General features: G+C 42.0%; 1 protein-coding gene across 1 annotated transcript in view; it reads left to right on the forward strand.

Annotated features, from left to right (window-relative positions):
• The window catches only part of LOC109958526 (zinc finger protein 516), a 43,588-nt gene extending 30,664 nt beyond the window's left edge, over positions 1–12,924 (forward strand). Inside the window, exons 4-6 of the mRNA XM_020597239.1 lie at positions 6–770; positions 4,798–4,902; positions 9,159–12,924. Of these exons, the coding sequence (XP_020452895.1) occupies positions 6–770; positions 4,798–4,902; positions 9,159–9,355 (1,067 nt within the window). The 3' untranslated portion in view covers positions 9,356–12,924. The remainder of the gene's footprint in view (positions 1–5; positions 771–4,797; positions 4,903–9,158) is intronic.
• The last annotated feature ends 824 nt before the right edge of the window (positions 12,925–13,748 follow it).

Consider the following 13,748-nt stretch of genomic DNA (forward strand, 5'->3'; position numbering starts at 1 on the left):
ACTGCCTTCAGTGATACGCACCCAACGTACACGCCCCCCAAACTACTCCAGCGAGGTTCTAAAGAAGAACAGGCCAGCTAGTAATGCAGCCACACCATCATCGTCCTCCTCTTCTACTGCCTCCTCCTCATTCTCCAGGGGATCATCATCCACTTCAAGCACCCAAGCTGGGAGAGTCCCTGTACGGCCTGGCAGCAGCACCAGCAGCGGCAGCGCAAGACACACGGAGGACCAGAGTCATCAGTCTCGCTTTAAGCCCAAAGTTGATATTTACCCTCGAGGAAGCTCGCTGTCATCCTCCAGCTCCTTAGAGAAGAGCACTGCTGCTCTCTCATGTCTCTCAGCCCCAAAGCCCAGCTCTGCTTCCAGGATGGCAGACCGCTATTTGATGCCTCAAGAGGGCCTGGGCTTCATGTTGTCCAGCAAGCATGGCCTAGCAGAATACAGCCTAGCCAGGGGCACTCCTCATCAATCGCTTCACTATTCCCACAGCCAGAGCCAGGCTAACGCTATGAGGCCCAGCACCATCACCCATAGCTCCACAGCAGGGCACAGTTATGGAACCTCCCAAGCGCACGGAGGCACTCTGCAGAATTCTTCCTCTTCTTCTTTGCCCTCAGAGGCTCATGGAGATATGAAGAAAGAGCCAATCACAAAGGCACAGGAGATGCCAGCTGATATTGTCAACATCCTCAAAAGCCACAGCCCACATGAACTGGCAGCCCTCTACCACTGCTGGGGTGCAACCAATGCCCTGCTGGATTCAACTGGTAGGAAGCAGATTTTATTAACATTTTTGGCTGATTTGAATTTACAATGCAAATTATTTTAATTTTTTTCTAAAATGTTTTAAAGCTTCTTAGAGGGAACTCCTGTGAAGTCGCTCATCATTAGCTCACCTACAAATTGCCCAAAGGATCTTGGTTTTGAAAAAAAAAGATACTAAAGGTCAGGAGTTGAAGAGAAACATTGAGCATCTTGTTTTTGATCTGGGAGGTATTTCAGACAGCAGATTTAACAAACTCTGGAGTTAACCCTGGAGTTAAGCATGTGCATGACGACTATAAAAAGCCATCATCAATGGAGCTCCGATACTATCATTCACCGTGGCAAAAGGTCAATAAAGAGCAGAGCCATGGTACTAGAAATTTTTGTGTGCCATGATGCACATTTATTTTTAAAATACACAGCAGCAGAAGTGAAAGAGGCTATGGTGCAGAACCGAGCCAAAACACTGTTACCTTTTATTCAGTGTAGTGCATTTATTCATTTGTTTAGCAGATCTGGATGAACTGAATCGACAGTAAAGTCCTATGCTACCTTAATTTATTCAGTATACTGTATTTATTCAGATGTAAGTTAGCGGGGACAAAATGTTGGTGACAACAGCGGAGGAAAGCAAATAGATAAGACAAGTTTACTTGGTCTTAGTTTATTTATTTATTTATTCATAGACCTCTGACTGTGACCTCATAATCTGACCCAGTGATTTTGATGATTTCCAGGTGAGAAAGCATCAGGGTTAAAATGACTACATTTTTAGATGTCTATTATACATTTAAAAATCATACTCAGTCCCATTTAATAAACATACAGTATTTAAAAATATAATGAATCTAAACAGTCAGTGAAATGCCGTATAAGCAAGTTATGATTATGTGCATCTTCAGAAACAGCTTTTAAACTGCTCCATTAAATGAGATCATATGTGTTTGTGTGTTGATAAAGGGTCGTGTCTGGGGCAGCATGTCTATTTGTGCATGTGTAGGATTTTTAGATGCAAAATGTGTGCGTGTGTGAAAGACATGAGAGAACCTTCGCTACTCTCAGGTCTGCGAGGCGTGTCTAGTCTCCCGCTCCACTCTCCCAGGAAGCTGTCACAAACTGTTTAGGTCATGGCTCTGCCTGATAAGAGACTCGCACAGATGCAACTAGAGGGAGGCAAAGCAGAGAGAGAGGGAACATAAGAGACAAAGAGAGAGATGAGACAGAATAATTACCCCACCAGCTGCTTTGGAAATGGCCATTACCAAACATCAGTATTATTTGCCCATTTTCTGTTGTGTCTCTAAGGTCAAGTGGGGCTGTATGGAGCGGGGGGTCAAAGACAACAGCCCCAGAGCAGACACATGACATCACTGTCAGACGTCCAGGCACATATCGTCATGATCTGCCTTAGCCCTTTGAGTCACATGCTATAAACTGACCTTTTTTGAGCAAGCGTGTCTTTCTCCCTTTTCTCTATGTAATATGTGTACGAGTGTGTGTCTGCTCGTGTTTTTTGTCCAGCTCTGTCTTGTCTTTCATTAGTGCATCACTGAGAAGGGCTGGCGGCCCAGAGTGGAAGTAAAGTATCCAGAGGCCAGCAGACGGCCTGCCAGAGACACTCTCTGTCACCTCCCCTGCCTCCCTTGTCCTGCTGTGCCCCCACCTTATCCCACTTTCTACATGCACACAAACATATACACAAGTAGTGGGCACTGCCCAGGTATGTGCCAGGCTTAGTGCTTGGGGTGTTGATGTGTATGGTGGGGGTTTGTGTAGGAAGCGTCCCCCTCACCAAACCTCCAGGCCCATTATCTGTCAGCAAGGAAGGTCACACAAGTGTATGTGTGCATGAGAACGTGAGTGTGTGCGGTCTCACAGTGCCATCTTTAAATGCTTATTCCTTCAGTTGCTGTCCCAGCGGTTCCTGTTCCACTGGCTACATTGGTGTACATACACACCAGGGCCTTATTAAATAGGTATCTAAATGATAAAAATGTAATGTCTTATAGTCGTTCCAGTTGTCCTCCTCATGCAACAACAGGTTTCTTTACGCTGAGCCGCTGTTCTTTTAGCCACTCAATATGCATACCGTCATTTTTATCAAACACTGTTGGGCTTCATGTCCCTAAACAATTAAGCTCCTTGTGACATTTTTCTTATAGTGGTCTCATTATAGTTTCAGAGCTCTGATTAACTGTGTTCACTTAGCCAAGCGTTCTTCTTGGTTTTAAAATTAGTCTCAAAGCAAAACCTTTGTAGCATTAAAACATCTGTAAAAGTTAGCCCTTGTTTACCTGCAAGTAACACAATCATGCTCTTTATAGGATTTGTATAATAGCAGTACAGACTGTGTCGCAAAGGTGTCACAAAACAGTTAATGCATGGAGGTTTTAAACTTACATGACTCCATTGTTCATGACTTACCCAGTTCCTTTCAGGCAACACAAGATTGAGGTAATCTAGATTCAACCTGTTTGTCCAAATTGAGTTGTCATGTCGAATGTGTACACTGGACTCATCAACAATGGCTGAACTTTGCCACCACCTCAGTAAAAAATGTGACTTCAGGAAAAACGAGCCTGATTGTACATTTAGTCCTGTTATGTTGTGACAGGATCAAAAATTCAACAGGTTGCTTCTTTTTGCCATTTAAGTCCATTAACATATAAAGGTTACTTGTGTATGTAATGTGAGTGTTTCAGCGTGTGTGTGTGTGTGTGTACACCACACCGCTGTACACCACAGCCCATGCCTCACTTCCTCGGACCAAACACACCTATATTAAAACTTCTGAAACACCTAGGCATGGAGACACACACACCTGACATGTGACACACGGGCAGCGGAGTGGGCACATCACAGCCAGGGCGTTTAATTACCTGTAATTTATGCGGTGTGTGTCTGGCTGTCAGCCTCTGAGATGATGCTGTGTGACAGCTGCAGTCCAGCCCCTGGAGCTAGCCGCTCATAATGACACATTAGACATACTAATGATGCCTGTGCGGGTCCACTACTGACGCCACCTACCTCCACCGCTCCAACCAGGCTCCATGCTTGTGTACACCCACACGTTCTCTGCCCGTTACTGACCTTTACGTCTTCATTCAGTCTTTGCAAACACTGCCACATGAAAATGTCTGCTGCTTTGGAATGAAGTGAACTGATGCTAATGCTTTTCCAGCACTCTTAACAGGAAAAGTCACATACACAGTGTGATGTCTCAAATGAAATTCAAAGGCACTTGTGATTTTAGGACACATTTGCCTTTGTATGTTAACAAGTAAACTTTTCTTATCTTTTAAATTGTTTGTTGAAATTTTTAATAGTGTTTATTTTATTTAGATTTTTGTTATATGAAATTGACTATTTCATTTGAAAAAACAAGATGGTTGATTGCACTACAACCTGAAATTAGAGCATACAGAGTATGTTTCCTAAAGGGGTTTGTTGTTTTGAATTCACCTTTGTTCAACTGACTGGCTAATAGCACACAACATCTGATTGAGACCAAATTTAGCAAAACATTACCTGCCGAGATAAAAACAGGTAGAAGAAGAAAGACGTGCTTTGAATTTTGCATGGTCTAACAACAGGTTATTATATAGTAAGGAGTAAATCCAGTGAGTAGACTGATGAATCATTTTGTGTTGTTCGGTCACACAATAATTATTTTCACTTAAATAAAGTGCATTTTGCATTGTGGGAATGTTAGGAGAAACTAGTACACATGACGTGGATGCAGCTGTTTGTTTTCCTGCCCCAAATGTGGGCACCATATAGTCTGATATAAACCAAAATACAGGACAATACAGAGCCAGTAAATATGCACTATGGTGGATTTTGCACTCACTCACTGAATAAGTTCTCGTACTGTCTATCACAAATTTGCTCATAGTGCATCTGACCACTGTGATATGAAGAACCTCAGTTGAACCTTTTGCCTTTTGTTTGCTCCTCTGAACTTTGTTTAACTGTGTCTTCCTCTCTGTGTTTGTGTGTGTGTGTGTGTGTGTGTGTGTGTGTGACCAGGGATGCTGAGGTCTCTCATGCGACAGGGGCAGTATTTCTGTCACGAGTGTGGGAAGAGTTTCAGTCAGCCCAGCCACCTGCGCACTCACATGAGATCCCATACAGGTAAGCATTAAAACAGATAGACTGCACATGTACGTGTGAATCTAGTGGCTAGACAAACAGAAACGCCAGATTCATTAACAGTCTGTTCTTTAATATGAATTCTCAAAGTTCTACTCAGAAACTGAAGGAGTTTTTGAAGAAAAAATGGATCGTAATGACTCGCAAGATCATCAGTAACAAAAGCAAAAGGCTCGACAAACATAGACAAATGAGCTCAGCTTAGTGGTAGACAGGTTAGCGTGCTGTATGTAAGGCAAGTCCACCGTCCCGCTTTTATCACAGCTGTCCTACTTGTTATTTATGTATTAGTAGATGTTCCCATTTTTTGGCCACTCTTTCAACAGTCACTAATTCCTGTGCCACCTGTGCACACACATCATCACCCTGGCTGCTATTTATCCACCCAGGAATGCTCACATGAGATGTAGAAAATATATGCATGGGGTTTCACATTCTCAACCATATTTCATCGTCTGACTCTCCATACGTCTGCTATGTTCCGGCATCTTCCAAAATAAATCAGAACACATCTTTTTGTTCAGCTGAGTGTGACAGCCAGTCTGCGAGTGCTTCCTCGCCCTGGGCTGGGCAGCTGTCTCTATTTTTTAAACTGAAGGATGATTTGCTTCGGATACTGACCTGTGACAAATTGTATACATTATTAATCACATGTCAATTAGAGAGACGGGATTGCGCATTCTAATGAAGCAGAACAGCATTTGTCCATGCCAGCCTTGTGAATCCATTTCCATGCATCTTGATGCCATTCACTAAACAGCTTGATTTAGACATCTTGCCTTTTTATTGTCTCTGTCCCCTTTTGTTTCCTTTCCTGACTGTCCTATCCTTTCCTTCCTTTCTCACCAGTGAATGTGGCTGTTCATGTTATTTCATTTCTGGTCCTTTCCTTGCCTATTTTCTTTCCTCTTATCTCATATTTTCCCCTGTGCTGATCCTTTTTTCTTCCAATTTCACCCTTTTCTCCTTGCCTCTTCCTCATTCCTTTCCCTCCTCATCTTCGTCTGTCCTTTCCTGTTGTTTCCTCTCATCTCACCTCAGCTCTCCTCTTTCTTTTCCTTCTCCCTGTTGTTGTTGTTTTACTTTCCTACTCCTCTCCCTTTATTTCCTCTCCTCGGCTGTTGCTTTCCTCCTTCCTCACTTCTCCCTCCATCGTCCTCCTCCTCTCCCCTCTCCTGTCATGTCCATCAACTCGACCAGCAGTGATCACGGTAGACAGTGAGTTAAGTAGCTTCTTTATAGAGAGTGTGAATGATATGTGGCATTGCCAGTGATGCTAAGTGACAGAGGCCAACTGGTAAGTGATGCAGTGCTCAGCTCCCCCCAAGCCCTGTTGTAAGCACACACATACACACACAGTGTATGGATGCACACACACACATGGCCGTGCATAGGCTCTGTAAACACTTGCCGATGCTGTAATTAGTGTTGTCACTGACGGTTGTCTACAGCATGGACGTGCACACACAGAAAAGGCCAGCCACCCCGAGGCCTCTATTAACATGCGTCATATTAAATCACCGACTTGCCTCCACCAGGTTCCATCACCATCATCACCATCATCATCACCGTCATCATCGGAGCCAGCCCCCCCTTACTTAGTAAGGGTGCTAGTGGCAAATGCCACTGTGTGTGGGTGGTGGTGGTGGAAGAGAAAAGAAAAGTTCTTGTGTGGATCTGGCAGAGCATTTAACCGATTGCCCTCCTCCTCCCCTCCTCCCCACCCCATCCTCCTCCTCCTCTTCCTCCCCTTCCCTCTGCCTTGCCCTCCTTCTCCCCCCACAGTTGGGTTTGATTTTAACGGACTTCACAGAGGTACTGACGCTCACACCACCGCTTCTGAAGCTCCCAAACAAGTATGTGGCACGATGGCTAATCACTGGGCTTCTGCATGTTTCTTATAATCACTGTCTCACCTCTGCATGTGTGTGTCTGTGTCAGTCCCGCACCTCCTATCATGTTAAGGGTTTTTTTTTTATGTGTAAAAGTCACATGTAGCGCCCTCTGCACCTGGCATAAACACCTCAGGGTTTTTGTGTTTTTACTGCATCACATCTAACATCAGTATGGGTATTCAGCATACATGTCACAGTTGTGTCACTGAGAAGCTTCAGTTTTTGTGATTATCATGTTTTAGTTACACTTGAAGGATTCTTTTATTAATTGAAAAAAAAAACATTGTAACACTTGTAAATTTCCCCCAAAACCTTACTGGATAAAGCCAGAAGCACCTGCTGTAGTTGTTCACTGAACACTGCCAGTACTGATATATGATGACATCGAGTGACTATATCTGCAGACATTTACAGCAGCAATGTAGTGCAAGCTACAGTCAACAATTTGTTTCAGTGTTTGCTGCAATTCACTCACATTACTGCAAAGAAACTAAATAAATAAAAATCAAATAAAGCAAAGTTCTGCTTTTCAGCAGCAACTTCACCAGCTCGTTAAATTTCAGATGTCACTTGGCACTTTGACATGTAGGTAAAGATTTCTGTACACAAGGTAAAGATGCATGCAAAAGAGTGCCGTCAAAAGAATTCAAAACTTTGTTGACAAATAAATAGTCATTCCTAGGAAGCGTGGGTAAAAGGAGCAGGTCAGTGAGTGCCTAGAATCTAGGATGGAGACTAGAGCTCCAGCTATGTGCTGATTCATCGATTAGGATCACTTTTCAAGCAAAATATGCCAAACGTTTACTGATTCAGGCTTTTCAAATATGAGGTTTTATTGTTTTTTCTTTTATATCATAGCTTCTTAAAGATGTTTTTTGGATTGTTGGTCAGCAACAAGACATCACGTTGTGGTTTAGGAAATTGCGATAGGCTTTACTGACAGTTTTTTTTTTTTTTTTTTTTGATTTTGCAAATCAAGAGTTGGATTGAGGAAATAATCCACAGATGAACTGATAATGAAAATATTTGTACATTTCAGTCAAAATGAAGACAATAAAAAATATTAAGGATTAAAGAGGACTTAACCCACTTAACACTTAACAAACTTAACACATTGCAGAAACATTCCTCCAGAGGTTTTTGAGTCAGTTCTGGAGACAAGCACTAAGACAGGAGCAGCTCTGTTCTGCTTCGACACAGGGAGAGAGCTGGGTTCTACACGCTGCGCCTCCATCTTAATTAATCGCACTCTTCACACCCACAGACTCAGATTTACCACACACCATGAATGATGGGAGCAAGTACAGCAGAGGGGTCCAATTAGATGTAGTGTTGACGCTGCTTTACGGTGACGATAACCTTTAGTATAATGTAGTGCACCGGTCCCGTCAGCGATGTTTCCTCGCAGGACGATGTCGTGGAGGTTCTCACTTTCCTCTCACGCTTCACCCTCTCTGTCTTTCCAGCTTTTTTTTTTAGATTTTTGTGTGATTAATTATACCTTTATTGTTTTTATCTCCCTCCTTTTCTTTCTCACCCCCACCCCCTTCTTTCTTTCTCTCTGTTGTGTTTCTGATGATGTATGATAACAGCTATATTTCCCTGTTCCTTCTTCAGGGAGAAGGGTGCGGGAGGGGCATGGGGAGTCATTTGTTTTCCCGCTTTGATATTCTTCCATTTATCAAAATGATAATTAGGTGCAATTAAATGGCAATCTCATTTGTTTTGTTCAGGTGTGTGTTGCTTAGTTTTTTTTATTATTTTATTTCATTTTTATTTATTTATTTATTTATTTGCTGAAGTGTCTGTGCCATTGTAGGTCAGTCTAATTAGAATAGAGATAAGGTATATGTGGAGTGTGTTTGAGTGTGTGTGGGGGGTGGGGGGTGGGGGGTGACCTGGGTGATTGAGAGAAGTGCACAGAGAGAAAAGTAGGACTGTCTAGACGCAGGATGTGTGGCGCTCTTCTCCAGATGGCAGGAAAGCAAAAAGAAGAGCAAGTCCATCTGGGTCAGGACAAAAAAGCAAAGTAAACTTTTTAAGTGAAATTAGCTGGAAATTAAATCAAATGTGAAAGCTGCTCTTGACCTGCATAATGTCTTCATGCTTCTAGTTGAATGCCATCATGTGTCTTGGTTTACGTTTGCCTGTGTGTTTGCTTGTTTCTGTTCCCTCTTTTCACTGCAGCAAGTCTCATCCTTGGTTTACATCACTGTGCCTTCCTGTATATTCATTCCAAAAACCTTCATACATCTTGTCGTTCCAGATGATATGCATGATATAGTCTGGTGTGTGTACCCGACCTTTCAACTTAAGGTGTCGTTTTGTGTGTGTGTTCCGCAGGGGAGAGGCCATTCTGCTGCCAGCTCTGCCCATACCGGGCCTCTCAGAAAGGGAACCTAAAGACGCATGTGCAGAGTGTCCACCATATGCCTTTTGACAACAGCCAGTACCCAGACACAAGGAGCTTGTTACTGGGCCAGGAGGTACAAGGAGAGCTGGCTGTCAAACATCCACCAAAAACACCACAACAGCAGTAAATAGACCAGGACTGGGACTTGGGACCAGATAAGTCAACCTGATAGCATGTCACCGGGGTGCAGGACCCAAGACTAATGACTGACTAATAACCGCAAAATAATTTTCTACAGTAAATGAAGGTTATTGTAGTTTTTGATAGTTTTTTTTTTCTATAAAGAAGCAAGTTAAATTGCTGTGAAGCAGTTGTAAAATCACAGAATGGGGCCATAGATGAAGAGTGTCTTATCTCCTAAAGGAAAGAATTCACAGTGAAATTCTGCAGTTTGAAATTCAGGTGTGCATTTTTCTCCACACAGAGGAGCTGAACTGTGAAATGCTCGACTCACCAGTGTTCATCCTTGTGCATCTCTTGGCCTCCTTTATTTTGAAGTTTAGCAAACTTGTGAGTAGTTTACATCATCTTATAGCATTTCTGAATATAGATGCTCTCTGAATTGAAGAGTTACCTCTCGCTGCCAATTTGGAGGTACTGGCAAGTAAATGCTCTGTTTTTATGTAAAGAAGAGGAGAAACTGAACTTGAATGCAGCTGCATTTTAATCAAGGAATGTGGCATTGCATGGCTACTGTAGTTGCCCCCACCCCACCCCTTCTGGCTTTTCTGTATCAGTTGTGCGTTCCTCAGGACACCAATCATCTAAGAGATTAAGAGACGATGCACCTCCAGTTCACCAACCGTCAACTGAAACATCGCAAGTTTGTCACCTCTGAGATCTAAGTCATGAAGATGAAGACTTGCATCCGTGTGTGTGTGTGTGTATATGTCTGTGTGAACACTTGTGTTAAACTCACTTTCCTTCACTCCCGAGTGCAATGCTAGGAGTGCGGCGACCGCTCTGAGGGTGTGTAGCTGATGATTAGAAGGAGAGAGAGAGAGAGAGAGAGAGACTGCTGGAGGTAGGTAGGGTTAAATAGAGAGAGAGAACGCTAATGGGGGTGTCTGCTTTAGCGCTCATTAAAAAGAGTGCATTTTTAATAGCCAATATAAATGAGTGCACAATTTTTATGGCCATTCACTTATTGTCAGTTTATAAGAGGAGGGGACTGAGTGGAAGTAGTTTTCCTTCGTAGCACCTTCATATTAGAAAGTGTTTCCAACACAGACACCTCTGACTTTGAATTAGATTGACTTCAAAACTGTGGAGGTGGCAGGAGAATATTAGCCCAGTGTGGACTGTGCAGAATATACAGCATGTGTATTTGCAAAGCAGAAATCGGTACTGCTAGCGTTAGCCAGCAATGATGTATCATAATTTTGCTTTGCTAAAGGGCAACTCTGACTGTTTGGCAGTTTCCAAACCTATTGTGAGATGAATGTTTGGGTACCAAAGTCATCTCAGTCTTTCTGGTAGAGAGGCTGTCAGAAGCACGCAATGCCTTACCATGGCACCTCCCAACCTAAGGGGTCAGTGCTCCACTGGGGTCGCAATACAGATGCATGAAACGTTTCGGTGTTTGCAGTCTTTGTGCTAAGTCAAGCTAAATGGCTGCTTCATATACGCTGTACAGGTATGAAGGTGGTATTGATCTTGCATCTGATATTCTTTAACAAAATGCATACATGTATTTCCAAAAATGTTGAAATATGTCTTTCAGCTTTTGAGTAAAATAGACATCTAGGTCAAAATAAAACAAAGAAACAGCTAACGCAGAGATTATTTTGTTACAAAAACATTTAAGCAGACTAATGAGTCAAGCATCTATGCTGTCAATCAAATTTCTTGAATGGTGATGTTAAGATTTGCTAGGAGGACAGAGTGAGGAGGTCAGATGGAGAGAGCAGCCAGAGGTCAGGAGGTCAGGCTTTCAGAGAGTTCAGGGATAAAAAACACGAGGAGGAGATATGTTGAAGCCTTTTTAAGTTGTAGAACCATCACAGCCTTAACACAGGTGTGTGTGAGAGTGTGCATGTGTGCATTTTTTAAGCCTCTTTATAGCATACAAGAGGATGACTACTTTGTCTACTACAGCCTCCCTTTAGAAGCTCTATATACTAGCCTACCTCCTCTGTAGTGAAAGCCTACTTTAAGTCTGTTGGCTGGTATAAGCTTAGAACTGTTCTTCGCTAGGATGAAATGCTTTCTGTTGTCCTGTGCTTCATTTTCTTTTCTCAGTTATCCTCGTGATTGAATAAGCCATGTCTTGAGACACTGGGGAAAAGAAAGAGGAATGAAAGGCAGTTCAAAGTGGCTCCAACTGAAAGAGCGAGAGCAGAACTGTTGATTTGCAGAGACATTTTTCTACACATTAAATCAAATTTCACACAGATTAGTTACAAATTACAGAGCATAGAGTACTGTACTTTCCGTCTATTTTTAGACCTAAGTAGTTTTTACATGATGAAGTGGTTGCTATGCCAGTGGCTCATTTAGATATGCATACAATATTGTGTGCTTGAATATGCCTAATAATACACACGTGTATATTGAAGGTATGGGTAGTGAAAATACTTGAAACAGATACTCTAGCCTTCGAGGTAGTGTAGTACTAATACCAATGTTGTACAGAATTCCCTTTAAGATTAATTCCTCAGTTATGACTTTGTACTCCGAAGTGTGACTTAGAACATCTATGAAGCAAGAGCGAGTGTATGTAATGTAAACTGCATAACTGTAATCCACCAAACCCTTTATATACAGCAGTAGAAACCAAATGGCATTACTAGTGCACTTAGACTAGGTTACTGCTTTAACCTCTCTCATTTTGTCCAGTTTTAGCTAAGGTAAGGTTTCTTTGAGAATGTCTTTTTAATGGTGCCGGCTAACACGATCCAGTGTAATCTCTGGTTTAGAGGCTTTTTTCCTTTCATTGTTTGTTTGTTAGGATGATTCCATACGTTTTAATGAAAAGTGATTTGTTCTGTGACGACTATGTGGCACAGCTTTTTAGCTACATTTCCTCATGGGAAGTTTGATAATGCTAGGTGCAGCAGTGCTTATTTTAGAGTGTGTTTTTAGTCGCTCTCTTTGCTAAACCATAAGATTTGTTCAGTAGCTAGTCATGGCTGCGCTCCCAGAGGGGCTGGCATGTGCTGTTCTTTTCTCTTTGGTTGGGTTTTATCATGGTTCTTAAGTTGTATTATTTGTGTCTGTATTGCTTTTTTTATTTGTTATGAGCTTCATGATTAATTTACCTTAGAAAACATTATTATTACAAATGTATTTGGTTGATATCTATATTTATTATCACTTCAAAAAGCATGAGAGGACAGAGGCAGACAGCAGCGTTTGTTTTAATTAGCTTTTTCTGTGTTGTTTTTGTTTTTATACTGTGTAGTTTTCAAGCCAGCAAGCCAATGTGAAAGCTCTACCTCGTCTGAGCCATTCTCAGTTCTGTTACACTTTTGTACATCATTTCAAAAAGATGTAATGTCATGTCCACAATAAAGACACAAAAAATGGCACCTGTTGATGCTGTTTCATCTGGTTTTGCTTGTTTGTGTTAAATTTTCCTCAGCTGCTGTGACTCAACATGTCCAAGTTTAGATGAAAAAGCTTACATATTCACAGTTTGTAGTTGTTAGTTGTCTTTGTTACTCGTACTGCTGATGTGAGGTGCAGTGCCTTCTCTGTGGATATTGAGAGGATTAAGGGTAGTCTTTTGTGTCTCTCATACAGCTTATTCTTGGCCATTAGTTATTGTCAGGGCCATGCACACCAGCTACACTGGTGTATCAAACATGATCTTAAATAGAGAACTCTAATATTTCACCATCTTGTCAAAAAAGATGCAGCCAATCCAGATGAACTATTAAAGGTATGTGCAGGTGAAAAAGTCTTAATGTCTGCCATTATTTTGGCCTTCTGCTGAATTGTCAATATTGAACAAGGTCAGTCAGTCTGATCCACATACAGAGGTGGTGGAAAGTGCTGGTATCCTTACAGCCCATTGCGACAACGCTTCATTCTTCCTGAAAGGCGTTGAAATTTAAAGCTCTTCTGTCATTTGGCGTATTTAAATGGAGAAAAGTCCTCATTGTGCTGTTTGATGTTAGAGAACAGAAGAGGAGAAGGTTGCCTGAGAAAAGAAGGCACAAAATATCTGCTTTACAATTTAAGTTATACATGAATCTTAAAAACTGTTGTGATTTTACCCTAATGTTGCCAAGCGGTCCCATGTTCAAAGCAACAGGGGGCCTGTACATGTGGACTTTATGTGTTCACCCCATGTATATCAAGGTTTCTTCTGAGTGTTTCCTCACAGACCAAACATGCAGGCCAGGTGAACTGGAAGCTCGAAAAGTTAACACAGTCAGACTCAAATTTGAGGTTACATGGTATGGAGTGCAACCAAAATACACAATACAGTCACGACAAAACTTTAGCACTCGACAGGAATTAAGTGCAACAAAAATTACTCTAACAAAGGTTGAATATTCTTCACAAGAGCAGCT

This window comes from Monopterus albus, unplaced genomic scaffold, assembly GCF_001952655.1.
Source record: "Monopterus albus unplaced genomic scaffold, M_albus_1.0 scaffold33.1, whole genome shotgun sequence".
In the NCBI taxonomy this organism is placed as follows: Eukaryota; Metazoa; Chordata; class Actinopteri; order Synbranchiformes; family Synbranchidae; genus Monopterus; species Monopterus albus.